A 26012-nucleotide genomic window follows, 5' to 3' on the forward strand; every position below is an offset into this window, starting at 1 on the left:
TATTTTTACCAAAAATCTATATTTGCGCAATTTCTAATTGATTTTAAAGGTTTTTAAATTTTCAAAATCGGTTCAGGATTTTGGCCAAATATCGTTGGCAAAAATTTTGTGCTCATGTTTCACGGGTTTATTAACCCTTTCCACTCGCGAATTGCAAGATTTATATTTATTTTGCCGCCGAAGCGGCGGCATGCGAGTGGAAAGGGTTGATTTATTTTTGTAATAGAATTTCGAATTAGATGATCCGTTCTCGATAAGTGCAATTTTTGCAATTTTTGCTCCGTATCTCTGAAACGGCTGGACCTGCCTTTGCAAAAACTAATCACCACTTCTCTCAATCATTACAAATTGAATGTATTTTGAATCATTTGAATTGGATACTCCGTTCTCTCAAAAACTCGATTTCTATTTTCTGCAATTTTTTCTACGTATCTCTGAAACGACTTGAGCTGCCTTTGCCAAAAACGAATCAGCACGTCTCCCTATAAACAGGAACCGAATGTTTTTTGAATCATTCTAATCGGTTGATCCGTGCTCCCAAAACGTGGACAAAAAATTGTTTAAGGTAATCCAAAGTAAGAAAATTATGAAACTCAAATTTTCTTAGCTCTCTTAAAAACTGCCAACTTTTTAACATTTTGCTCCATGTTTTTAAAACGGCCGGACCTGCCTTTGCCAAAAACTACTGTCACTACTTTCCCCAATCATTACAAATTGAATGCTTTTTGAATCGATTTCTATTCTCTGCACTCTTTGCTTCGTAACGGCTGGACCTGCTTTTGCTAAAAACTAATCAGCACATCTCTCTACTAATAGGAATCGAATGAATTTTGAATCATTCAAATCGGTTGATCCGTGCGCCCGAAAACGTAGACAAAAAATTGTATCCGCACACACATACACGCATCCCTTTTCTTAAAGGTATGCTGAAATGTTCAGAAACTTTTGAAACGTAAAGATATTCAAAAAAAAAATTATTTTCGATTTTTTGACGATTACATTAACTTACTCTGCGGGAAGTTAAAAAAGTGTGTGCAAAAATTTTGTAGGCGTTTTTTCAAAAATTCTGAACAGATTTTTAAAATCCAAAATAAAGTTCAATAGATATTTGTTGGGTATAGTGCTGATTTCTATTTGCTTACAGATCGGCCTGGCCGTTTCTTCGAAAATAATTCTGAAAAATAATTTGTTTCCAATTTTAATAAAACTTCACACACCGATATCTAAACAAATGTCGTAAAATATTATAGTCCTATGAGAAGTGGTTAAATTAAAAAAGACATCATTACAGTTTGGAATATTGAGCCGCGATTTTAAAACATTTTTAATTATTTAGGACTTACTAAATTTTTAAATACTATATATATATATTAGTTTATAATATTTAAACTCTCTCAAACACCTTTATTTCGTGCTGCTCCATTTTTTAAAAAAAATATTGTCTTGTCTTCCGTTTGACTTCAAACGATTGCAATTTCCAGTTTGCCTTGCGTTCGCAATAACAAGTCGCAAGGCCAATCGCTTAGTGTTTGCGGGATAAATTTCAAATAGATTATTTAGAAAATCATTGTTTTTCACATGGGCAGTTATACGTTGCCTGTTCACGAGTTGGAAAACCATCCGCTTTGTTTGTGTTAACGTCAGACCAAAAAACAAAAAATGTGGTTTACCAAAGAGCACTTCAATGAAACGGATAATTTGCGGATTCACTTTCATTTACTTGGAGAAGTTCAACTAAAAAACACTTCATTTTTGTAATCGAAATAAATTCATTACTGTTGTGTAATAAAATCAAATTTTTCCTTTTCAAATATAAAACAAACAAAAAATTTCTTCATCTTTCTCTCACGAAACCATTTTGGTCGCGAAACGGAGTTCGTCGGGTTTGCTAGTTATCAATAAAAATGTGTTTAAAAAATAAAAATTACACTTGAAAAATTATGATTTAAAAATATAATTTAAAAATTTTCAATCAGAGTAATAAATCTTGAAGATCAACACATTATGTCCTACAATATATATAAAGACCCAAATAAAACGATCACCAGTGTATAATATAAATATTTATTTTATAAAGTAAATAAAATTCTTTAACACAATAAAAAATGTCATTGGTTTATTCTGTAGTCAATTTCTTTCAAACGAGTCAATTATCTCACTCGATAGCCTGCTCAGTCATTTGCAAGCACAGGGATTCCAATCTATTATTGATTTCCACAACACTAGATTTACTCTTCAATACATTCTCATCTAAATTCTTGACTTTAGAAATGGTCTGCTGAGGTTTGTTTGTAACATTATTCAAAGGAGTGACCAGACTGGTTAGAGAGTGTCGGTGAGGCTCAAAGTTTTGGGCAGATTCTGGTTTTATATTAAAATTGGGATAGGAGGAGCTCTTGGCATGCTTGTCGTTATTGTCGATGTGTTGATATAGTTTTGCACCGTTGGGTTTGTTGTACAAATTTGTCATGTGGTAAGGATTTTGGAAATTTCCTATGTGATTGCTTACTAGATTCCACTGAGGATGGGCTGGTGGGGGCGCTGGGCGGTTGGGTCTTGAATATTGGTTCCACCTGGAAAAAAATCAGATATATATATATATATATATTAGACGATCCGACAGATGTTGTCCTGTACCCAAGTCTATAATTCAAAAGTTCCACATTTTATAATATCCTATCCTATACTTTATAATATCCTATTTGATGTCCTGATTTTGTAATTCATTTATGGTATTAGCATAAGCAGAATAAGAAATTCAGAAAAAAATAATATAGTATCTGTATATAATATAACAGTCTATAATCTTCATAATTTCGAATGATGTATCAGTTGCTTTTTGGCAATTATAATTTCTAAAGAACATTTTTCTTACTAATAACTTAATAAACATTATTGTTTATGTTCAAATCTTAGGTGAATTTGTAAAATTCTAGTTCATATGTGCATTATTCAATCTAAGATCAACTAATTAAATATTCTGGAAATTGAATTCTTTTAAGAGGTATAACAAATTCAGAAAGAGTGTGAATTATTTTGTCAAATTCTGTTCACGTGTGCTCTATTCAACCTATGATCAATAAAATTATTGCAGCAAATGGAGACAAAAAAGCGTGTGCCCTGCGATTTTTTTTTACTGGGCTCCAATTTGAAAAGATATTTTGGAAATTGGCTAATCTCAAGTTCAGAAGTGAAAACTATTTGCACTCCGTCACCACCCACCGCATTAATTGGATTATAACTCTTGATTCTGATTTTATCAGAACTTGTAATATACTATTTTAAAGGTAATTAAATGACCTACAACTTTCTCTATCATAAATTTTACCGTAACTTCTCTTATTTTGAAACGGCGAAGGGTTAAAGGGCTGGAAAGACATCCTGGTTGGACAGACAAAGAGTGCGCTTTAAACAATCATAACTCTATCAATACTTGTGCAACAAAAAAATAATAAAAAACAATAATTAGTCAGAAAAAGACCTTGAATTTTCATCCATATACCTTTATATTTATCTTTTATTCTTTCAGATACATAATGAGAAATTGATTGTTTTTTTTAATGGATTTATTTCCATGAAATCGTGAGTTTTTTTTTTAAATCGTTTGTACTAGAATTGTGGTATTTTCTAGAATCCATCAAGATCTCTTAAACCAAGTTAATTCTAGATGGAATACGATTATTTCTAATTTTGGTGGAAATAAACTATTTGATTCAAATGAAAAAAACATTGTATGCGTTTATCTATTTACATAATAGCTCACTCATTTTGCACACAAAAGTACTCATTTTAAAGCTTATTTCGAGCACTATAAAACCCCATTTTTAACTTTCCGTAGAGTAAGTTATTGTAAAGGGCCGAAAATCGGAATTGAAAATGTTTACATTTCTCGACGTTTTGAAGGTTTCTGAACGTTTTGGCATACTTCAGAAAAAATGGATGTGTTTGTGTGTGTGTATGTATGTATGGATACAAATTTTCGCCCACGTTTTCGGGCGTACGGATCAACCGATTTGAATGGTTTGAAAAACATTCGATTCCTATTGATAAGGAGATGTGCTGATTAGTTTTTGGCAAAGGCAGGTCCAGCAGTTACGGAGATAAGGAGCAAAGAGTGCAGAAAATAGAAATCGAGCTTTTGAGAGAACGGAGCATCGGATTTGAATGATCTAAAAAACATTAAATTAGTAATGATTGGGAGAAGGGGTTATTAGTTTTTCGCAAAGGCAGGCCCAGCCATTTCGGGGATACAGAGCTAAATGTACAAAAAATGGCAGTTTTTGAGAGAACTAAGCGTCCGATTCAATTGATTCAAAGAACTTTCTGCTTGTCTTAACAAAATAATTGATTTTGGAAAAAAAAATTTTTGTTCAATTTTTTTTTTTTTTTTAATTTTTTGTATATCGAAAATAATTCAGATTTTATTTTTAATTCTGACTATAGTTCTAATACACTTTAAACAAATAATTTCAACTCTGCAATTCAGTTGATATAATTCTTATAAATATTAGACAATGTTACAATATTTATAATAATCTATTTGAAAACATTCAATATTCCTCGAACATTTCGTTACGGTACGGGAAGTTCCAGCAATTTACCTTAAGGCACGATGCCACCCACCCCACTAGTTATATCTATCCTAATATTGTTTCTTGAACACTTTAAAAAACACCGATTTATTAAAATTTTATTCGATACAATTTTGTTCATTATATGATTTTCGTTAAAAGGTATATTTTTGAGCTAAGAATGATAAAAAACGCAAAAAAAACGAATTTTCAGTAGCCAGTAACTTGAGAAGTATATGCTTAAACATTTTTCTCTTATAATTAGTTCTTTTATCAATAACCGACGTTATTTTGAAAAAACGTAAAATTACACCACTCAGAAGAAATGTCATTTCCCTGGGAAGTGGCAAAGGAGTAAATTATTATCACTTTTGGAAGTGTAAGATGAACTTAATTCCAGAATCTTATACAAATTGGAGTACAGTAAAAAAAAGTCAGACCCAAAACGCAGCATTGACTTGAGTAAATATTCTGTATACAATACCAAACATATGAATTTTTGACACAATGAAACTTGTAAAGAATTTTTTGAATAAGCAATTTTTTTTTGTATTGTGATTTAGTAAAGTAATGCAAAACACGACTGCATAAATAAAGATAATCTGTCACATTGAATATTTTTGAGCGCAATCACTTACAGTCCACAACTGTCAGACGCATGCGCAGACTGTTACATGCCAAATATATAATGTATCTTATATTATTTTAATTTTTGGCATATCTCAGCTGCTTTTCGGCAATGATAATGTAGACATTACATTTTTCTCATTTATAATCATAAATTTATTATATTTTAATATTGTCTTAGCTCATAAGTGAATTAAAATAATTGGAAAATGACGGTCTTCATTTGTTTTTATGTCAAATAATGCCTCAAGTATTTTCAATATCACTCAATTATAAGCAGTTTCTTATAATTTTTTCCATTTATTTCTACAATCTGACTATATTTCTATGAATAAAAAAATTCTAAAAAAAATCGCTTAACAAACTTCATAGAGATTTATCAAAATCTCTATAATCGTTTTGGAGGATTATCCTTTCATATCTCATTACAGAAGAATTTTATATATAAGATATATATATATATATATATATATAAGATATATATATATATATATATATATATATATATATAAATCTATTATTACCTAGTTTTAGAATTCCTCCCATTGTTAGTAAAATCACTATTTCTCCTGTGGCTTTCTCGTCCATTGAACGAATGAGTATTATAAACATTCTTGTACTGCAGTTTATTCTGGTACTGGTTCATCTTAATAGTATTGTATTTCATATTCTTGAGTAAACCGACATGAGCAACAAAAGCTTCATTGCCAATAGCCCGATCCAAGACCCAAAAATATAAAGCCAAACATTCCTCATCATGCACGGCATTCATTAGATTATTGTTTAAGAAAGATGAAACTGCAAAAATAATACATTGATCAATACATATTGAAGAAATGCATTTACAGTTTGATGGGATTGAACTGTTTTTATACCTATATCTAAGACTTTTATGAATTGTCTAACAATATCATCGTCAGTGTGTGGCTTTATGGGACTAACAATCACCGATCTCATTTCTTCCAAAGCTGCAAACATTGTTGATCCGTGTGAACTTATTAAATCTCTCTCGACATTGCATAAAGTTGAATAACGTTCCTGTTAAATTATAAAATAAATTAATTAATCAATATATAAAAGATTAAATATTAAGGATAAACAAGTATGTGAGTAAATAAATATATAAATAAATAAATGAATCAATCAATTATGTAAAATAAATTAATTAAAGAAGTAAAATAAATCTTATTGATTTATTAAAGTAGTTTAAATAAGTAAATCCAGTAATTAAGTAAAATAAATCAAATAAATTAAAGTCAAGCCAAGTCAAATCAAGTATATAAAATAAAAAAATAAAGTAAGTAAAATAAATTGAGCATGTACAATAAACAAATATATCAAGTAAGCAAATTAAATGAATTTAATAGATAAATAGATAGGTAAATGAATTAAATAGATAAATAAGTAAATAAATTAAATGTACAAGTAAATAAATATTTACCTAAATAAAAGAATAATCGAAATAAATATATTAGCAAATAAATAAATGAACCAATAAATTAAGTACATTGATAAGTAAATAATTAGGTATGTAAATACTTGAATAAATAAAAAGTGAGTAAATAAATAAAAAATTAGCACATTATTAAATTAGCTAATAAATGAATATAACTAAAAAAATAATTAGGTTAAAAAATAAAAAGAAGTAAATCAATAAAAAAAGGAAGTAAATAAAAAATTAAGTAAATGAATGAAAAAATAAGTAAATAATTAATCAAGTAATTGAATAATAAAGTAAATAAATAAGTAGTTCGACCAAAAAGTAAGTAAATAAATAAGTAAATAAATTAAAAAGTAAATAAATTAAAAAGTAAATAAATTAAAAAGTAAATAAATTAAAAAGTAAATAAATTAAAAAGTAAATAAATTAAAAAGTAAATAAATTAAAAAGTAAATAAATTAAAAAGTAAATAAATTAAAAAGTAAATAAATTAAAAAGTAAATAAATTAAAAAGTAAATAAATTAAAAAGTAAATAAATTAAAAAGTAAATAAATTAAAAAGTAAATAAATTAAAAAGTAAATAAATTAAAAAGTAAATAAATTAAAAAGTAAATAAATTAAAAAGTAAATAAATTAAAAAGTAAATAAAAGTAAATAAATTAAAAAGTAAATAAATTAAAAAGTAAATAAATTAAAAAGTAAATAAATTAAAAAGTAAATAAATTAAAAAGTAAATAAAAAGTAAATAAAAAATTAAGTAGATGAATGAAAACATAAGTAAAATGAGTAAATGATTAAATAAACCAGAGCAATCTAAATAAATAAATAAAAAAGTAAATTATAAAATAATGTAGTAAATAAACAAGTAAATAAATATTTGCTTAAATAATCAAATAAAATAACTGAACAGTTAAAAAAATATGAGTAAATTAAATAAACAAGCAAATTAAATGAATTAAATAAAAAAGTGAATAAATAAATGAATTAACAAGTAAATAAATAAATAGTTATATAAATAAAGTAAATATAAAAATATATAAAATGATGCATAAGTGAATAAATATATTTGATTAAAATAAATATTTAAATATATAATTAAGAAATTAAAATAATAGAATAAATGAATAAATAATTCAAACTAAATAAATCAAGTAAAATACAAATAAATAAATCAAACAAAATAAATCAAATGAAATAAAAATAAATAAGTCTATAAAAATAAGAAAAAAATCGAGTAAAACAAAAAATAAATCTATTAAAATAAAAAAATAAATCAAGGAAAAAAAATAAAATATTTAATTTAATGAAGAAATCAATTAAGTAAACAAAAATCTTGTAAAATAAATACAAAAATAATATTAAATAAAAAAAAAAGTGAAATAGAAGAGAAAACTCATCAGAATTTCGTTATCAATTTGAATTACCTTTAATCTCTGTATACTCAGGTACAACTTGTGTCTGGCCCCCTTGGTAACACCTAATCTAGCAAGGTATTCTTCGGTGATAGCCATCATATCTTCATAAGAAGTATTCGAAAACAACCATATATATTTGTGCAACCTTAAACTTTTTAACCACTGAGCTATATTAGTCATGCCAGCATTTTTACTTGCAGTGGTCTTAGCCGACGAATTCTTAAAATCATCTAACCTAGATTCTGATCCGCTTGAGATCAAAGAATTATGAGGACTTAATAAAGCGTTATGCTCACTTGATAAGGAGTAACTTCTAGGTTTCTGCATTAAAGTTAACAGACTTAAATTTTCATTTGAATGGAATAGTATACCGTCGTCTGATGAAGGGGTTAAACTGCTTGATCTGTGTGTTTTCACAGGAGATTCGGTCGCTTTTGGGGCTATATTATACAATTTACAGTTTTGTGTAAAGAAATCATTATTGCCAGATGAGTCTTGTATGTTTTCTGTGGTTGAATCTTCGATTTCAGTGCCGTTTTTAGAGAAAGACAATTGTGAATCATCATCAAAGTTGTTACTGGAATCTGTTTTTGTGTAAGCAACATTTTTGCCAATGGTTTTACCAAAGTCCTCTTTTGTGAGCTGCTCATAGTCAGGATTAAAATTAGACCATGAAGGATATGATGTTGTAATATTGGTTGTAGGTTTATCGGTGTTCAAAGATTTCTGAGAATTGTGCAAAGACCAAGCAGAACCATCACCATTTTTGATAGACGATGTAATATCAGGTTGAGTAGCACCTCCTAGGGCTATATGTTCTTGCAGATGATGAAGATATTGAGTCAAACACCTAAAAAGGTGAAAAGCTAATGTGCAAATTAAACAAATAAATTGAATAATAATAATAAAGTAAATAATTAGGTAAATATTAATAATATATATTTACTTAAAGAAATAATCAAGAAAAATGAATATATGAGCAAAGAAATAAAAATAAATAAAATAAGAACAAATAAAAAAATAAGGAAATAAATAATTATTTATTTTCTTATTTACTATATTTATAAATATTATTAAGTTTTATTATACATTATGAGCGGATGCAAACAAGACTATATTATAATTAAAAATCCCATAATATAGCAAAAACTGCTGTATACACTTGGATATTAAAATTTTAAATACTTCTTAATTTAAACCCAAATTTGAGTACATATTTTAAACAATAAACTTATATTTATTTACATTATGTATAAAAAAACTTTATAAAAGTAAAGCAATTCAAAGGAAAGTATAGGAAAATGCTTTCGATATCATTTGTAACATTTTGTAGATGTTCAAATAAAAACATTCAAAAGAAAACAATTATTTCTTATACCTTTATTATAACTTACCTTCGATCTTCACCAGTCACAGCAGGATGTATAAGCAAATAAGACAATAGTTGTTGGCATAAATCTTCACAACCAGGCCTAATTACGGCTTGAGGTACCAGGGATAAATATACATTTTTCGCTTCGTCGTTGCCCAATTGAAGAAGAGGTAGGCAATGCAAAAATTCAGGTAAAATTACCCCTAAAGGAATGATAATGGATAAATATATATATATATATATATATATATATATATATATATATATAAGTAAATGAAAGACACAAGTAAATTAAAGAACAAAGTAAGTAAATTGAAGAAACAAAGTGAGTAAATTAAAGAACAAAGTGAGTAAATTAAAGAACAAAGTGAGTAAATTAAAGAAAATATTGCTGCTTCATCATTTCCCAATAAAAATGAGAGTAAGCAATGCAAAAACTCAAATTAAATGACTCGTAGAAAGTTATTAACGCATACATAACTGATGCGCAGATATGTATTTTTCTGTAATTAAATAAAATTGATACAAGTAAAAATAGCCCCTCCTGGCCAATGCTGCATTTAATAAAATAATAAACAATACTGAATATGGTCAATATTAGGTTAATTCTAATAATAAAATATGTCAAATAAAGCTAGGTTAACCAGAAAGATGGTACTGACAGCTTTCAAAAATAATATATATAAAATTATGGTTTACCTTTAAAATAATCTAAGGTCACATCTTGAAATCCATTCTTACAATAATCTTGCATTTTGTCATTTGAATACATTGCATTATCAATAAGGAAGTTCATATGCCTATCGCTTCCCATTTGCTTTTGCATATTCCTGTAACTCGAATTCTTAATACCTAATGATTCACTATCAATCATCTGATTACCAATATCACTTCCAGCAGAGCCATTCAAAAGATTTCTTAAATAATTAGCATTATTAGCGTTCTGTTCCAGAGTTTTGAATTCTCCATACGTAACATTTTGTAGATTATTTTCAATACACATTTGCAAGAACTTTAAGTTCTGATAAGGAATCCCTCGTAGCAGGGCATATAAAACAACAGTTTGCTCACACTCGTTCCAATTTTGAAAAAGATTAGTTATAGTTTCTACCTGTTCACAGAACAGGGCGTTCGAATTTTTCATTGTGCTCATTGATGTAGAGTACTTCATCTTAAATAAATTGAGTTACTTTGTTAAAATTATAATAAATCGGCTGCCGGGCAATCCTGCAAACAAAATCTTGTTTATAACATCCACAGCCATGGAATTCTTATAAGAAATATATGAGAACTGATTGACAAAACTTACTTGATGGTTTTGTTGACGCGTTGGGGGCTTGCAAATCCGGTAATGATTTTTGGTAAGCGTGCAAGCCCTTTTTCGCGCACTATTATTTTTGGTGATGAAATGACTCGCCCTTCATCACAATTGATTAAAAAGTGTTTAATGTTACTACACCATTTGTACAAATTGGCATAGAAAACATAGGATAGTGACAGACTAGACGCACTCGAAACTGATTGTGATGCATCTAACTTCAGGCGGGTTTAATTGTGAGGGCGCCAAAATACAAACATTCAAAATAAAATGAATTGAAATTCAAACAATAAAATGAAATCAAGGGGAAATAATAATGATATTAATAATAGTCACGTTTTTTGTATTCAAACAAATTTTAATAGTCTTATATACATAGATAATAAAAGAGTGCTTATATAGTTTGATTCATAGATAAGTAAACATAATGGTTTGATTAGTCTTTCAAAAACAGTTTGTGTTGTTAAGAACACAAACACACTCGGTATGTTACATGCTGTATCAAATGTTTATTTGTTGTTTTTGTTATAATTATTGCTTCATTTTTACTTGCAAATTTTTTTAGTTCTTTTATTATTACTCGATACACTAGGTATTTTAAAAATTCGCACCTGTCAATTTTCTAATTTGCCGCCATCTTGACGTGCGTTTGCTTCTATCAGCGCCCTCACGTAATGATATTTATCTAATATTATTGTTTGGTTTAGGTATGAAGATTTATGAAATAATTATAGCATCAAAAGACAATTAAATACGTTATTATTTATTTATCGTTTATTATTTTACTGTTTTATATTCAAAAAACACAGCCATTGTTTTGAAGTTGGCAGTAGTTAAAGACCGCGCACTTATTTACGTCAAAATTTGCTGGAATCAAAACATGGTGGTAAACAATTTGTGTGTGCAAATGTTATTTCTTAGTGTTATATGATGCAAAACTAAATTTTTATACATGCTCAGTGCAAATTAAATCAGTTATAAATGTTCGCGTTTAAAAAATGTCCGCCACAAAGAGGAGCAGACGACCTCCAAAAAGATTTGTAGAATTGAACGATGATCCACCAAAATGTAGTACAAAACCCAAACCTGATAAAGATCTCGTACTTAAAATACTACCATTAGAATACACACCTTTAAAGACAATGTATTTCAATATTCTAAATGCTGGATCGCAAAATGAGGAAGTCTTAGCAAATTCAGATAACATAACCAAAATGAGTGAGGGCTCCAAAACTGTGGAAACCATCACCATTGTTGATATAAATGAAATTAAAAACAGAGGTAGTAGAAAGAGAACGTTAAAGACTAATACAAACGATGGTACAAAAGTCCCCACGCCAAGAAATAAATCGCCAACAGAAAAAATTAGACCAAAAGCAGTCAAAACCAGGATAATAACACCATCGGAGTCTAATTATAAGTCTGATACAAACCTAAAGAGCCCAATAACACAAAACACTGGACCTATAAAAATAGCTAACGTGCGGACCATAACAACAGATGATATCCAATCCATGTATAAAAAAGGTAGTGACATAACAAAATCGGTAACAATTACTCCAGTAGTATCCAGTACACAAAACACCAATAAAACTAGTTCCATTACCACTCCAAATAGAAAGTTATTAACTACAAAAGACAGCCCGGTGACTGCTATTGTACTAAAAACAAAACCCATAATTCGTCCGGTGTGTAGTGAAAAGCTAGGTTTAAAACCGTTGAACATAACTGAACCAATAGTAATAGACGATGATGAAATTGTGAGTAAAGACAAGCCGGTGAGTGATAAAAATGGAACAGAGAACAAGGAAAGCAATAAACAACCACAATCAATTCATTTAGGGCAGTCGGTTATAACAATTGACGAAAATGGGTCTGTGCGTGTTGAAATATCAGAAACCAATGTGCAAAATGATAAACCTGGTGCTACAGTAAATAATAGTTCAAAAGTAACCAATGACAGCAGTTCAAAAGTAACTAATGACAGCATTTCAAAAGTAACTAATGAGAGCAGTTCAAAAGTAACTAATGACAGCAGTTCAAAAGTAACTAATGACAGCAGTTCAGACAAAGTTAGCAAAAAGCTTGATGAAAATGAGTCTATTGTTATAGATGATGAAGACGATGAGCCAATAATACAAAATAAAGATGCAAATAAAGATAAACCGACATCAGAGTCCATTATCTCACCTGTGAAACGGATCAAGGGTGTGATAAAAAAAGGTAGAATAGTGTTAAATAAAAATAAGTTCATGCAAGCTGATAAAAACGGTGAAATCGTTATAGGTAACAGAAGATTCATCATCACCGGTAGAAGAGAGCCGATAAAATTAGATAAAGGTGGACTGGTGAACAGAATGATTGCAAAAATTAAACCTGTGTTGCAAAAAGAACCGGAAGTCCAACCGGTTGTAACAGATCTGAGTGCAAAATATGACAAAAGATTCTTCTCGTCTTATGTGAACTTGAAGATGATAAATTTTAATCAGTATGACAAAATTAGTGACCAAACGTACAAGTTGAAGAGGGAGAAAAGAGTGAATTTTGCTAGTGATACTTTGGTTGTTCCAAGGACCCCAAAAAGGAAGCTTGATGTTGACGAAACGGTGTCACCAAAAAGAAGAAAACAAGATCCGCCACAATTAGAGGATGTTATAGAACCAGAAGCGCATGTTATAGAACCAGTAACAAATCCTCTTATCCCTGATTCGACTTCCAAACTCTACGGGTTGATTCTAGAGAAGCAACAAAACAATGACTTCACAGATCCCTTTGAGGCCCCACGCAAGAACTTTCCGTTTGAGAGTGTTGCTTATCGAATAAGCAAAATGAAGAATGGAATTAAAATGCCTTCGCACCAGTGGTGTTGCTCCCTACGCCACAACATAGTCACAGCAAAGCCCAGCACAAATAGAGCCATTGGTAGCTTCCAATTAGGAGGCAGAGAAACCATCATGTACTACGACGAGAGCGACATCATTAAATACGTCAGTACATTTTCTGAAATAATTAAAATGTCCAGCTTCAGTTTCAAACGTTACAAACTGGTATACGCAAATGAAAGTGTCTCATCAGAAGTAGATAGAAAAGTTACAATTTTTAAAAATGGTGATTATACAATTAGTATGGATGGCATTTCGATAAGACTCTGTGCAGCGCCTTTGAAAGTGAGGGATGTGAAAGATATCGAAATTCTTTTAGATATTATTGATCATATTAATTTGAAACATGATTTAATCATAGCATAGTTATATTAATAGACATAGAATTGTATTTTACACAATTTGTTTGTATCGGTTTTACAAAATATATTGATTATTGTTTTATGAAGATTTTATTTCAGATTTTTATTTTCAATAGTTGGTATTGGTATTTAGCCTTGAGGCAAGTTACATGAACATATCGATATGTGTAAATAATCGACTTAATGAATAATAAACAAATTAATTTATGAGTGATTAGAAGTATTCCGTGTGGATTTATTATACATAATTGAAAACGAAAGAACACGTTAATCGGAGTATTTTCTAAAAGCAAATTTTCACAAATCAATAATTTTTATAATTGAACCAATTTTCGTAGGACGTTAATCGTTTAGTATGTTCATTAAGACCAAGTAATCTATCGTTATATACCAAGTAAATCATCTAATTTTAATTTTAGCAAACGCCAACAGAACTACTTATTTTCTCAAACTTTGATGAATTTTTAAAATTAAACCTCTTGTCGTAAGGCCGTAATATTTCAGTAAGACCATGATATACATCGCCAAATTACAAGTTAATTACAAGAAAACGGCTCGGTAGATTTTCACCTAAAACTAATCAGTATCATTCCCAAATAATATCTTTCGAACAGTTTTTGGTTTTTTAAAATCGATTCGGTAGAATAAGCTTAAACGTGGGTGAAAAGTTTAACACTCTTTTTCAAATTACGAAGGAACGGCTCGGCAGATCGTCTCACGAAACTGACAAACTACAGTGCTCATTGAGATACATCAAATGACTTTTAAATTTTTGAAATCGGTTCAGGCGTTTTTAAGAAAACGTCGATCAAAGTTCTAATTTTGACAAATGCCAAAAGAACGATACCAATTTTTGCAAACTTTGACGAATTTTTAAAGCTAAACGAGTTGTCGTAGGGCCGTAATATTTTAGTATGATCTAGAAGACTATGGTATCTACCGTCAAAAAAATAATCATAAAAATCGTCGAAATTTTTATTTAAAACTTTATTACAAGGCAACGGCCCAGCCGATCTCTACCAAAAACTAATCAGCACGATTCCCAACCAATATCTTTCGAACGGTTTTTGAATTTTCAAAATCGATCCAGAATTGCGGGCTAAAACGTAGACAAATTTTTTTTCACTTTTCTGCGATTTATAAAGAAACGGCTTGGGTGATCGTCGCGCAAATTAGATAAACAATAGTCCACAACTCGATGCATCGAATTGTTTTTAAATTTTTGTAATCGGTCCATCCGTTTTTGAGAAAACGTCGATTTCCGGCAAAATATCTGTTCACACACACGCACACATACTTTTTTCAAATTTGGTCTCATTCGATTCAGAATGGCTTGAAACGTCGAGAAAATATAAAATTAACGAGTCGGATTTTTTGATGAAAACATAAACTTCTCCTTCGGGAAGTTAATAAAGGATAAATGTTGCAATAAATAAAGGAGTCGATCACTGTTCATATATGGTCCAGTCATTTAAGCTTGAATTAGGTAAGAATCTCGGAATTCGAGATACCCAGCTGAAAGTCTGTAAATACTTGTATATTGACACCATAAAACTGTCCCAAAACCTGCATATGGTAGCGTGTACGAAACATATGTAGGTTTTGAGACAACGTTTAGGTGTCAATATACAAGTATTTACAGACTTACGCGGGATAATAGACAAACTTATCCTTCAATCTACAGAAGTACCCCGACTTACGAGTGTTTCGAGATACGAGTCGCCGAAGAAGCGATTCGTTGCTTAGAATAAAAGTTTTCAAGCAAAATGTTAATAACGAAATAAAATTAGAGTTTTGAGAAATTTTCCAAATAGACATTATAATTCTATAAGGGATAGATCAGTAATATATATATATATATATATATATATATATATATATAATATAATATACTTAACAAGTTGTCGAAACTATGTATTTATTCTTCGGAGTTTAGGATAGAAAATCAAATTTCGACAATTTATCGACAAGTTATCATGGTTATTAGTGTGTTTTACCATTTGTGATGTTTGTGTTAAAAAATATATATCTTATCAATGTGCACTCATACTCATACCATGGATTAATAATGGTTTCATATGCTATATTAGGATACAAAATTTTAATTTGGTTACCACTGAATGATGGCTAAGATGCTAGCCAAAACGTATGGATTTTAAATAAATAAACTTAAAAAAAACTCTCATACTATTTTTATTGATGTTACGCCCGAATATTAAACTCAAATTATATATATATATATATATATATATATATATATACATATTCATTTATTTACCATGCCAGAAATTTATTAACAAAAGTTGTAAAAATATATGAAGTCAAATGAAACATCTGAGTGCCAAAATTGAGTATATATTATTGTATTTAAGACCTGTAATCTTGAATAAAAATCTAATATCAATATTGCTTGATATCAAGCTGTTCCAGGTGGATATCGAATCTGAAACCAGTGATTTAATCTACTTAACAAATAAAAATTAAAAATTATAAACTTATGAGTAATAATTTCTTTGATTAAATAAATACTTTTTATGTGAAGTTTACTATTTATACATTCCATTACATTCAAGAATATTTTATAACATGTTTACAAATATTTAAATTCAACAGATATGTTTAGATTTCATTGATTTTCATCACTCTTCCGACTGTGAAGTGCCATGTGTCTCTTCAAATTATTTGATTGATTAAATCTTTTATAGCATATTTCTCACTTATATGGATGCTCTCTTTTGTGAATCAACATGTGTTTTTTCAGATTGCTTAATCGTATGAAAGACTTATTGCATTCATTGCACTCATGGGGACGCTCACGGCTGTGAATGAGCATGTGACTTTTCAGATGAGATGCTTGTGTAAACGACTTCTTGCATAAACTGCATTCATGAGAGCGCTTACCACTATGAATGAGCATGTGAGTTTTTAGATGAGATGCTTGTGTAAACGACTTCTTGCATATACTGCATTTATAGGGACGCTCACCACTATGAATGAGCATGTGAGATTTCAGAGTACTTGAATGTGAGAAAGTCTTCTTGCATTCATTGCACTCATGGGGACGCTCACCGCTGTGAATGAGCATGTGAGATTTCAGAGTCCCCGAATTTGCGAAAGCCTTCTTGCATATACTGCATTCATAGGGACGCCCACCGCTGTGAATGAGCATGTGAGATTTTAGAGTCCCCAATTGTATGAAAGTCTTCTTGCATATACTGCATTCATAAGGACGCTCACCACTGTGAATGAGCATGTGAGTTTTTAGATTAAATGATTGTGTGAATGTCTTTTTGCATATAATGCACTTATTGGGAGACTCATCATTGTGAATGAGCATGTGTCTTTTCAAAGTCCTCAATTGTATGAATGTCTTCTTGCATATACTGCACTCATGGGGGCGCTCACCACTGTGAATGACCATGTGTGCTTTCAACCCTTTAGATTCTTTGAAAGTCTTTTGACAGGCGTCACATTTAAAAGGACGTTCTTCGCTATGGTTAGGCATGTGCTCGACCATATGCTTTGATAGATGATGTGATTCTGCGAATGATTGATTACAAATGTCACAATCGAAAGACTCCTGTTTGACTTCATCTTCAATTGTCACCTCGGAGTTATTGAATCTTTCTAAACATGTATCATTATCCTCAGAACACGATTCAGATTTAACAATAGCATCAAGAGCATCAAATTCATCTTCATTTTCGCATTTAATATCTTCCGGTGAATATTCTGGTGATTCAATTTTAATATTTGCCTGATTATTCACTGACATAAATGTTTCGTCTGACATTTTTAAATATTTTCACTGCTTATACTTAACTCAATAAATATTTACGAAAAATAGTAGTTGATCTAGTTTAATATAATCATTTTCATTAAGATAAATGATTATAAATAAAATTTAATTCATTATTTGACATTTAAAGCATAGAGAGTACGCTTTTAGAGAGATGAGACATCTATCTTGGTTTGACATTTAACAAGTGGCGCGTTATTTCGTTTATTCGTTATTTTGTTTATCTATGTCTCTATGCTTCAAATGTCAATTAATGAATTAAATTTTAGTTGAAATCATTTATTATATCTTAAAAGATTGTTGATTAAAGCAGATCATTATTCAGCCCACAAGTATTTTAGTAAATATTTAGTGAATATAAGCAGTGAAAAAATTTAAATATGTCAGAAGAAACAATTATGTCAGTGAATGATCAGGCACTTATTAAAACTGAACCGCTACAATATTCACTGGAAGATATTAAACGTGAAATTGAGGATGAATTTGATGTCCCTAATGCAATTGTTAAATCTGAATCATGTTCTGAGGATAATGACACGTGTTTAGAAAGATTCATGAATTCCGAGGTGACAATTGAAGATGAAGTCAAGCAGGAGTCTTTTGATTGTAATATTTGTAATCAATCATTTGCAGAATCACATCATCTGACAAAGCATATGGTCGATCACATGCCTAACTATAGCGATGAATGTCCGTTTAAATGTAAAATCTGTCAAAAGACTTTCAAACAATCAAGTGTTTTGAAAAGTCACATGCTTATTCATAGTGATGAACGTCCCCATAAATGCAAAGAATGCAATAAGACATTCAAACGATTAAGTCATCTGAAAGATCACATGGTCATTCACAGTGGTGAGCGTCCCCATGAGTGCAGTATATGCAAGAAGACCTTCACGCAATTAGGTAGTATGAGAAGTCACATGCTTACTCATAGGGATGAACGTCCACATGAATGCAATGAATGCAATAAGACATTCATACGATTAAGCCATCTGAAAAGTCACATGTTCACTCATAGTGGTAAGCGCCCCCATGAATGCAGTATATGCAAGAAGACATTCACAGAATTATTTATTTTGAAAAATCACATGCTCATTCACAGTGGTGAGCATCCCCATGAATGCAATGAATGCAATAAGACATACACACAAAAAAGTCATCTAAAAGCTCACATGCTCATTCACAGTGGTCAGCGTCCCCATGAGTGCAATGTATGCAAGAAGACATTCACGCATTTAGGTGCTCTGAAAACTCACATGCGCATTCACAGTGGTGAGCGTCCCTATGAGTGCAGCACATGCAAGAAGACATTCATACAAATACATCATCTGAAAGATCACATGCTCACTCACAGTGGTGAGCGTCCCTATGAATGCAGTATATGCAAGAAGACATTCAAACATTCAAGTACTCTGAAATCTCACATGCGCATTCACAGTGGTGAGCGCCCCCATGAGTGCAGCACATGCAAGAAGACATTCATACAAATGAATCATCTGAAAGATCACATGCTAATACACAATGAAGTATTTCCTCATGAATGCAATACTTGTAGTAAGAAATTCAAGCAATTAAGATCTCTGAAACAACACTTGCGGATTCATAATGGAGAGACTCCTTATAAATGTGAAATATGCAATCAGGGATTTAATCAACCAGGCAATTTGAAGAAACACATGGCACTTCACAGTCGGAAGAGTAATGAAAATCAATGAATCTAAACAAATCTGTTAAATTGAACTTAAAAATTGAACTTTAGTAAATATTTGGAAACATGTTATAAAATATTCTTACATTGAATTTTTAAATAAAAAAAAAAACATCAAAACAAACCGTTGTATCAGTAGGAGCAACTTTCTTTGCAGGAACATAAATTGGAACTGGATCTTCTTGACTGGCAAAAACTGCCCCTTCTGCACCCAGAGTTATGATAATTGTCCCGCAACCTCTTTGCAAAAATATAGAAATAGCTGTGTTTTTGCTTCTCTGCAACAAAATAATTACAGTAAAAATATAGTTATTAATTTAACCATTGTTAAACTTACTCTACATTGCTAACATCAATTCCTGATATAATAGATGCTTCCACTTCGTTCACACAAAAAATTGTAGTTTACATCTAAAGATGTGTACACAACACTAGAGAGTAGCTATAACATTTATACAACTAACTCGTCAACACTATGAATTTTTATCATTTTTATATATGAAATGTGTGTGTATATATATGTGTACATGTATGTGTGTTTGCTTATATATGTATGGGTATATGTATATTTATACATGTACATATACATTCTTTTAAGTATGCATATATGTACATATGTATATATGTATTCATATGAACGTGTAGGCATATATATGCATTTATGTATATATATATATATATATATATATATATATATTTTTTTATCTAATATCTAGTTTCTATCTTTATTACCTTTACTATCTTTTGTTATCATTTGGTTATTAAGTGTGGCTGTTCTGTTAATTTTTCTCTTATATTTATAGTTCCTATACCAATCCACAAATCTTATAATTGCCCAGTTATATTAATTTTTACACTGTTTTTAGATCTACTGATGATGACATTAAATTGAATGTCGAAACGTTTGGAATTAAAAATTAATTTATAAATCTTTGCTTTTTATTCTTTGATGTATCCCCCTACAAGAACATCAAAACTAATATATCATATATATATATATATATATATATATATATATATATATATAATTCCTTTTCATCTTCAAGGCACGCATATTAAAACGTATTTCCAAATAAACATTATAATTCTATAAGGGATAAGTCAGTAATATAACTCGACTGTGTTCCAATATATTTAACTGATTCCGAAGCTGCAGCACATGCTACCCTTATTTTATCCTTCATCGACATGTCCTCTTTGTAAGCCAATAAATAAGCCAGAGTTCCAATAAAGGCATCGCCTGCACCCTAAAAAAATAAATAAAAATACTATATATATATATACATATATATATATATATATATATATATATATATATATATTACAGGGCCGGTCCTACCTTGAATGCAATGCATGCAAAAAATGCGGGCGCACGCCTTAGGGGGCGCCAAAACGAGGTTCGGAAATGAAATTTATAATATATTATTTATATATTTTTTTAAATATAAAATCTAGAATACTTAATAGATTATAATAAACAATCCAACTTAACTATGAGACACAAAATGCATATTCAATTTGCAATGTGATTTCAACAGAAACAATTAGCCAAAATAACTCTGCGAATTTGTGAATTATTGTTCTGCTTATTGTTTAATGTACTTTTTTTTGTTCTTCGTTTGAAGTTAACGAGGAATCGAAAAAGAAATTATTTAGTGTTCAATCCCGTAAGAGCAAACCTACGAAAGTTTAAATTAATTATTGGGCGCTATTGGTGAAAAATGGCGAGCTGATTTAGTTGAAATGGAACTTGTTAAAGAAATATATACTAATTATAATAAAAAAAATGGAAAATGGGAAGTCAGTGTTTAGAAAATGGCTTTTTTATTCATTATTAGAATTGAATTGTAACTTCTGTTTTTGTTGCAAATGTTTCAAATCTGATGAACTTTGAACGTTGAAGACATGCGTGGTTAGGTTTATGAAGCAAATATGAAAAATGGAAGCAAAATGTACTTAGGAACAAAAATCTTTAAGCTTTTTTTATACATAATTCAATTATAAACTATGCAGCAATAATACGGATACAAATATAATTTCTTTGCATCTTTTACTAATCTTTGAATAATACTTTAAAAATAAGTTAAAAGTTTAACTTTAAAACAATAATCTGATACTCTCAATCTGATGGGAAAGTAAAGCTGGATAGAATTTGGCCCTTACGATACCAATAAGAGAAGTTTACGATGCAATTTTGTATATAATTGTAAATAGTGAAAAGATAAATTAAAATAAAATTTAATTTTAAACTTGAAATACGAGTGTTATGTTTAAAAATCAAAGACTAGTTTTTTTGCTCTTTTGGCGTGATTTGCTCTATAGAATAAATCGCGTAATAAATAAGTTAAATGTTTCAAAGCCTAAATATTAATATTACACATACGTTAGAAATAATTGATAATTTAAAAATATTTGATTATGATCAACCCGCGAATCGTCTCAATCGTCTAAATAAATTTAAAATCAATGTATTTTATGCGCTTTTAGGTTATATCTAATTTTTTGTGTACTAAATCCAGAATGATTAAAAATTAATTAAAAAACTTATCATGAATATTTATATAATTTTAATGAAAAACTGTTAAAACAGTTAAAATTATTGGAGGGGGAGCGCTAGAACAAAACTTGCATGCGGGCGCTGAGGACCCCAGGACCGGCCCTGTATATATATATATATATATATATATATATATATATACACCTTCACCGCAAAAACAATAATATAATAATTGGTATCATAAACCACAACTTACTCAGGTCGTTACCTAAACTATCTTTCCTACCATCCTCTCTCTACTAAAATAGGCACCATTATCAACTTAATAAATCGTGCTATACTATTGTCTCATAGCAAATTTTTGAAGAACAACCTCTCATTAGTATCACAAATCTCAAGTAAAAATTCTTATACTCAACATTGGATCCAATCTATAACCAGAAACAGTATTTTATAAACCCAAAACCGCTATAACATTTCAACTGAAAATCCAAAGTAAGAAATATTACCTTTCTCTTTATAAACGATCTTTACTAGTTACGGAAAAAACTTTTCATTAAACATGATATTAGAGGACTTCAGATACTACTCTTTCTACATTAAAATCTAAATTCGATGCGAAAATCTTGTCTAAATTGCCAAGGGTTTTACATTGGCGAAACTATCCAAAATCTACACAAAAGAATCTCTCAACATAGAAATAATTCAAAAAATAAGAATCAGTATAAAACAATGCTCACAGAACACATAAATAACCTTCAGCATTTATTTTTGTTTCTATTTGTTTTTTAGAATTTTATAACTTAGCGACAAGTTGAATCAAAATTTTGAAATTAACATTTTGTTTATTTTGGTCGTAAATAAACATTTGACATTTTGATTTTGATAATGTATATGAGTAAATTCTTGTAGGGCGATACATCAAAGAAAAAATCTTATTTATAAATCTTTTTTTTTAACAAAAAAATCGAAAATGAAAATTTTTATATATCTTTACGTTTCAGAGGTTTCTAAATATTTTGGCATACCTTAGAAAAAATGGATGTATGTGTGTGTGTGTGTGTGTGTGTGTGTGTGTGTGCGTAGTATGTATGTGTGTGCGGATACAAATTTTCGTCGACGATTTCGGGAACACGAATGAAGCAATTTGAATAATTTAAAAAACATTCGATCCGTATTGATAAGTAGACGTGCTGAATAGTTTTTGGCGGAGGTAGGTCTAGCCGTTCCGAAGATATGGGGCAAAAACGGTACCTCAGTTTTTAATAGAACGGAGCGTCCGATTTTAATAATTCAAAAAATATTTTACTTGTATAAACAAGATGAAGATTTGATCAAATTTTTATAATGGCAGGTCTAGCGGTTTCGGAGATTTAATGAAAAAAGTTAAAAAAATGACATCTGGATGTCAAAAATGATCATTAGACGTATGCACATCAAATTATTAGATATTTTATAGAGATTTTAACAATAAATAAAAATTTTGTTTACATTCCTATGGGTTCCGTACTAATGTTCACCCGTTAGACAGCGGCGCGGCGCTTACGCGCTTTATATTTTGTCTCTATGCATTTAAAGCAGTACGATTGCTTTGAAAAAAAGTTCAGATCTTCCAAAATATGTCAAAATATAGAAAACATTTTTTTTTAAATATAAATTTTAAAAAATAATTTTTTTTTGAATTTTTTTTTTTAATTTTTTTTTTCAAAAAAAAGTAATTTTTTGTCAAATTTATAGTTTCTCAAAAATCGTATTTTTTCGAAGTAAAATTTTTTCAAAAATGTATCGTTTTTAAAAGATAATAATTTTTGGTACGGGACGTTCTAGCAATTTGCCTTAAGGCACGATGCTTTAATTGCCATTGACAGAATTCCACTTGCAGTTAGTTTCTTTGATGTATTGCCCTACAAGAATTTACTCATATATCTCAACATCAAAAATTACCAAATCATATATATATATATATATATATATATATATATATATATATGGTTAGTAATTTGACCATTCGGTTTGAATGGCCAAAGAAGTATTTGTTGAGATAGGTTCAAAGTGTTTAAGAAGTTCGTGATCTATCTGGATGCTGCCGAACTCTATTGAACACTTGCACTTTTTCGAAGGACCAGATATATTTAGTTATTGGCTATATCAGACCGATTGAATAATAAAAATAAAAGATGATGAATAACTGTTTAATTATTGTATATTTGAAATATTAAGATTTATAGATGTTAGATGGTTGAAGTTTTAATTAGATGTTATAGCTTTGAGTGTTAATTTACGACTGATCTTAGCTATGTGAAATTTTAGTTGATACTAAATTATATAGATTTTATAATTTTTTAAATTTTTCTGATTGGCCCATTTGGTGGAATTAAGGACACCCCATTACAATTTTGGAACCAATCAGTGGTTATTACATTTATCAACCGATCAGGTATTGGTTGGTGATTGCATGATACGGAGAATTTAAACTCGGTACAGGTAGTGCGAATTTCTTGGAAATATAAGGATGATAGGATGATATAGTTAGGGACAGGTGATAAAAATTCTAGGAAAAATGGATTACTGATATGATGACCGATTTTGGGACAGGATGCGTAACAATGAAAGGGATTATTTTATCGTTTTAAATTATATAATAAGGGATGAGGGTTTATTGTCGCTATCCTACATGGAGATAATAAAATATAATAATTATACCAGCGTTGGGAATGAAGCGTTAACAATATATATATATATATATATATATATATATATATATATATATACATATATATATATATATTCAATAGATAAGTCCTGGATTTTTTCAATATATTGATTGTTTCTTTTCCGAACAGTAAATCCAATAATAAAAAACAATTTGTTTTTTGAAGATGTTTAATAACGACGTTTCGGAACTAGATACGTTCCATCATCAGGTTTATTCTGTCAAAGACAATGATTTTTAAAACTATTGATTAACATTAATTAATGATGGTTATTACAGATTATTTAGAAAAATTATAAAGGAATGGATTATGTACCAGTGTAAAGAGTAATAAAAATTAACTAAAAAAGGTTTCATATAAAAATGAGAAGCAAAAATTATTTACCTGTAATAATTTATATATCCATATCACTAATATTTTTTGTTAAAAACACTCGATTTTTTCCGAGGATATTTGTAAATGTTTAGACTTCACAAGACTTTAACACACTGATATGGAGTTCTGTCGGCCAGATGTAAGGGATATGTACGGAATTTAGGCAAAAATTATTTTTTATGGCTCTTGTATTGGTAATTTACGAAAAATGGGAATGTATTGCTTCAGCAAATGTTGAGAAATATTATTATGTATGTATATATGCACATACATACGCATACCTACATACATACACATACATACATATGCATATATCCATATATTTATGTACATACAATTATATACACGAACATATACGCAAGTACATGTATATAATGTATATACAAAAACATACATATAAGCACATATAAGAAACAATCAATATATATATATATATATATATATATATTATATATATATATTGTAGAGTTTCGAACAAGAATCCAAAAATACACAAATAAAAAAACAAGAAATTTTTTAATACAATTTCTTTATTTAATTATTTGTTTCTGTCAACGTTTCGGAACTAGGTACGTTCCATCTTCAGGACATCTGTCAAGAACATGATCATTGACAGATGTCCTGAAGATGGAACGTACCTAGTTCGAAACGTTGACAGTAAACAAATAATTAAATAAAGAAATTGTTTATTAAAAACTTTTCTTGTTTTTTTTATTTTGTATTATTTTTGGATTCTTGTTCGAAACTCTACAAAATATACACAAATCCAAGATTCTACCATTCATATATATATATATATATATATATATATATATATACGTATATATATAGTATATATATATATATATTGCTTGATATCAAGCCGTTCAAGGTGGATATCGAATCCAAAACCAGTGATTTAATCTACTTAACTAATAAAAATTGAAATAT

The 26012-nt window shown here is 29.4% G+C and overlaps 5 protein-coding genes across 5 annotated transcripts in view; 2 read left to right on the forward strand and 3 right to left on the reverse strand.

Annotated features, from left to right (window-relative positions):
* Window positions 1-2114: 2114 nt before the first annotated feature.
* LOC113389037 (protein Smaug-like) lies at window positions 2115-10911 on the reverse strand. The gene is made up of 7 exons (XM_026626086.1): window positions 10737-10911; window positions 10127-10654; window positions 9450-9630; window positions 8065-8905; window positions 6074-6236; window positions 5723-5996; window positions 2115-2573 (listed from the first exon to the last, which is right to left on the reverse strand). The coding sequence occupies exons 2-7, from the start codon at window positions 10596-10598 to the stop codon at window positions 2156-2158; spliced, it is 2349 nt and encodes a 782-aa protein (XP_026481871.1). The 5' UTR covers window positions 10599-10654; window positions 10737-10911; the 3' UTR covers window positions 2115-2155.
* Window positions 10912-11550: 639 nt separating this feature from the next.
* LOC113389103 lies at window positions 11551-14082 on the forward strand. Its single transcript, XM_026626162.1, has 2 exons — window positions 11551-12968; window positions 13032-14082. The coding sequence occupies exons 1-2, from the start codon at window positions 11744-11746 to the stop codon at window positions 13991-13993; spliced, it is 2187 nt and encodes a 728-aa protein (XP_026481947.1). The 5' UTR covers window positions 11551-11743; the 3' UTR covers window positions 13994-14082.
* A 2557-nt stretch (window positions 14083-16639) lies between these two features.
* Window positions 16640-17856, reverse strand: LOC113389231 (zinc finger protein 525-like). Its single transcript, XM_026626289.1, has one exon. It carries the CDS (start codon window positions 17780-17782, stop codon window positions 16703-16705), a length of 1080 nt encoding a protein of 359 aa, XP_026482074.1. The 5' UTR covers window positions 17783-17856; the 3' UTR covers window positions 16640-16702.
* A 312-nt stretch (window positions 17857-18168) lies between these two features.
* LOC113389610 (zinc finger protein 525-like) lies at window positions 18169-19503 on the forward strand. The gene is made up of 2 exons (XM_026626629.1): window positions 18169-18808; window positions 19028-19503. Exons 1-2 carry the CDS (start codon window positions 18169-18171, stop codon window positions 19501-19503), a joined length of 1116 nt encoding a protein of 371 aa, XP_026482414.1.
* Window positions 19504-20543: 1040 nt separating this feature from the next.
* Window positions 20544-26012, reverse strand: part of LOC113389049 (ribokinase-like) — a 9817-nt gene continuing 4348 nt past the window's right edge. The window contains 1 exon segment of the mRNA XM_026626098.1: window positions 20544-20743. Coding sequence (XP_026481883.1) covers window positions 20576-20743 — 168 coding nt within the window. The 3' untranslated portion in view covers window positions 20544-20575.

This window comes from Ctenocephalides felis, unplaced genomic scaffold (assembly GCF_003426905.1).
Source record: "Ctenocephalides felis isolate EL2017-DRISC unplaced genomic scaffold, ASM342690v1 CF-g0.4_SCAFFOLD_03573, whole genome shotgun sequence".
In the NCBI taxonomy this organism is placed as follows: domain Eukaryota; kingdom Metazoa; phylum Arthropoda; class Insecta; order Siphonaptera; family Pulicidae; genus Ctenocephalides; species Ctenocephalides felis.

Bases quoted from the DNA above. Each gene is read 5' to 3' on its own strand.
- LOC113389037 (XM_026626086.1), bottom strand. From the start codon at position 10,598: ATGAAGTACTCTACATCAATGAGCACAATGAAAAATTCGAACGCCCTG. The intron at 9,631-10,126 runs GTAAACCATAAT...TCATTCCTTTAG, and splicing joins GACCTTAGATTATTTTAAAG to GGGTAATTTTACCTGAATTT. The intron at 5,997-6,073 runs GTATAAAAACAG...TTATTTTTGCAG, and splicing joins CATAAAAGTCTTAGATATAG to TTTCATCTTTCTTAAACAAT.
- LOC113389103 (XM_026626162.1), top strand. From the start codon at position 11,744: ATGTCCGCCACAAAGAGGAGCAGACGACCTCCAAAAAGATTTGTAGAA. The intron at 12,969-13,031 runs GTAGAATAGTGT...AAATCGTTATAG, and splicing joins CAAGGGTGTGATAAAAAAAG to GTAACAGAAGATTCATCATC.
- LOC113389231 (XM_026626289.1), bottom strand. From the start codon at position 17,782: ATGTCAGACGAAACATTTATGTCAGTGAATAATCAGGCAAATATTAAA.
- LOC113389610 (XM_026626629.1), top strand. From the start codon at position 18,169: ATGTCAGAAGAAACAATTATGTCAGTGAATGATCAGGCACTTATTAAA. The intron at 18,809-19,027 runs GTAAGCGCCCCC...TCACGCATTTAG, and splicing joins TCACATGTTCACTCATAGTG to GTGCTCTGAAAACTCACATG.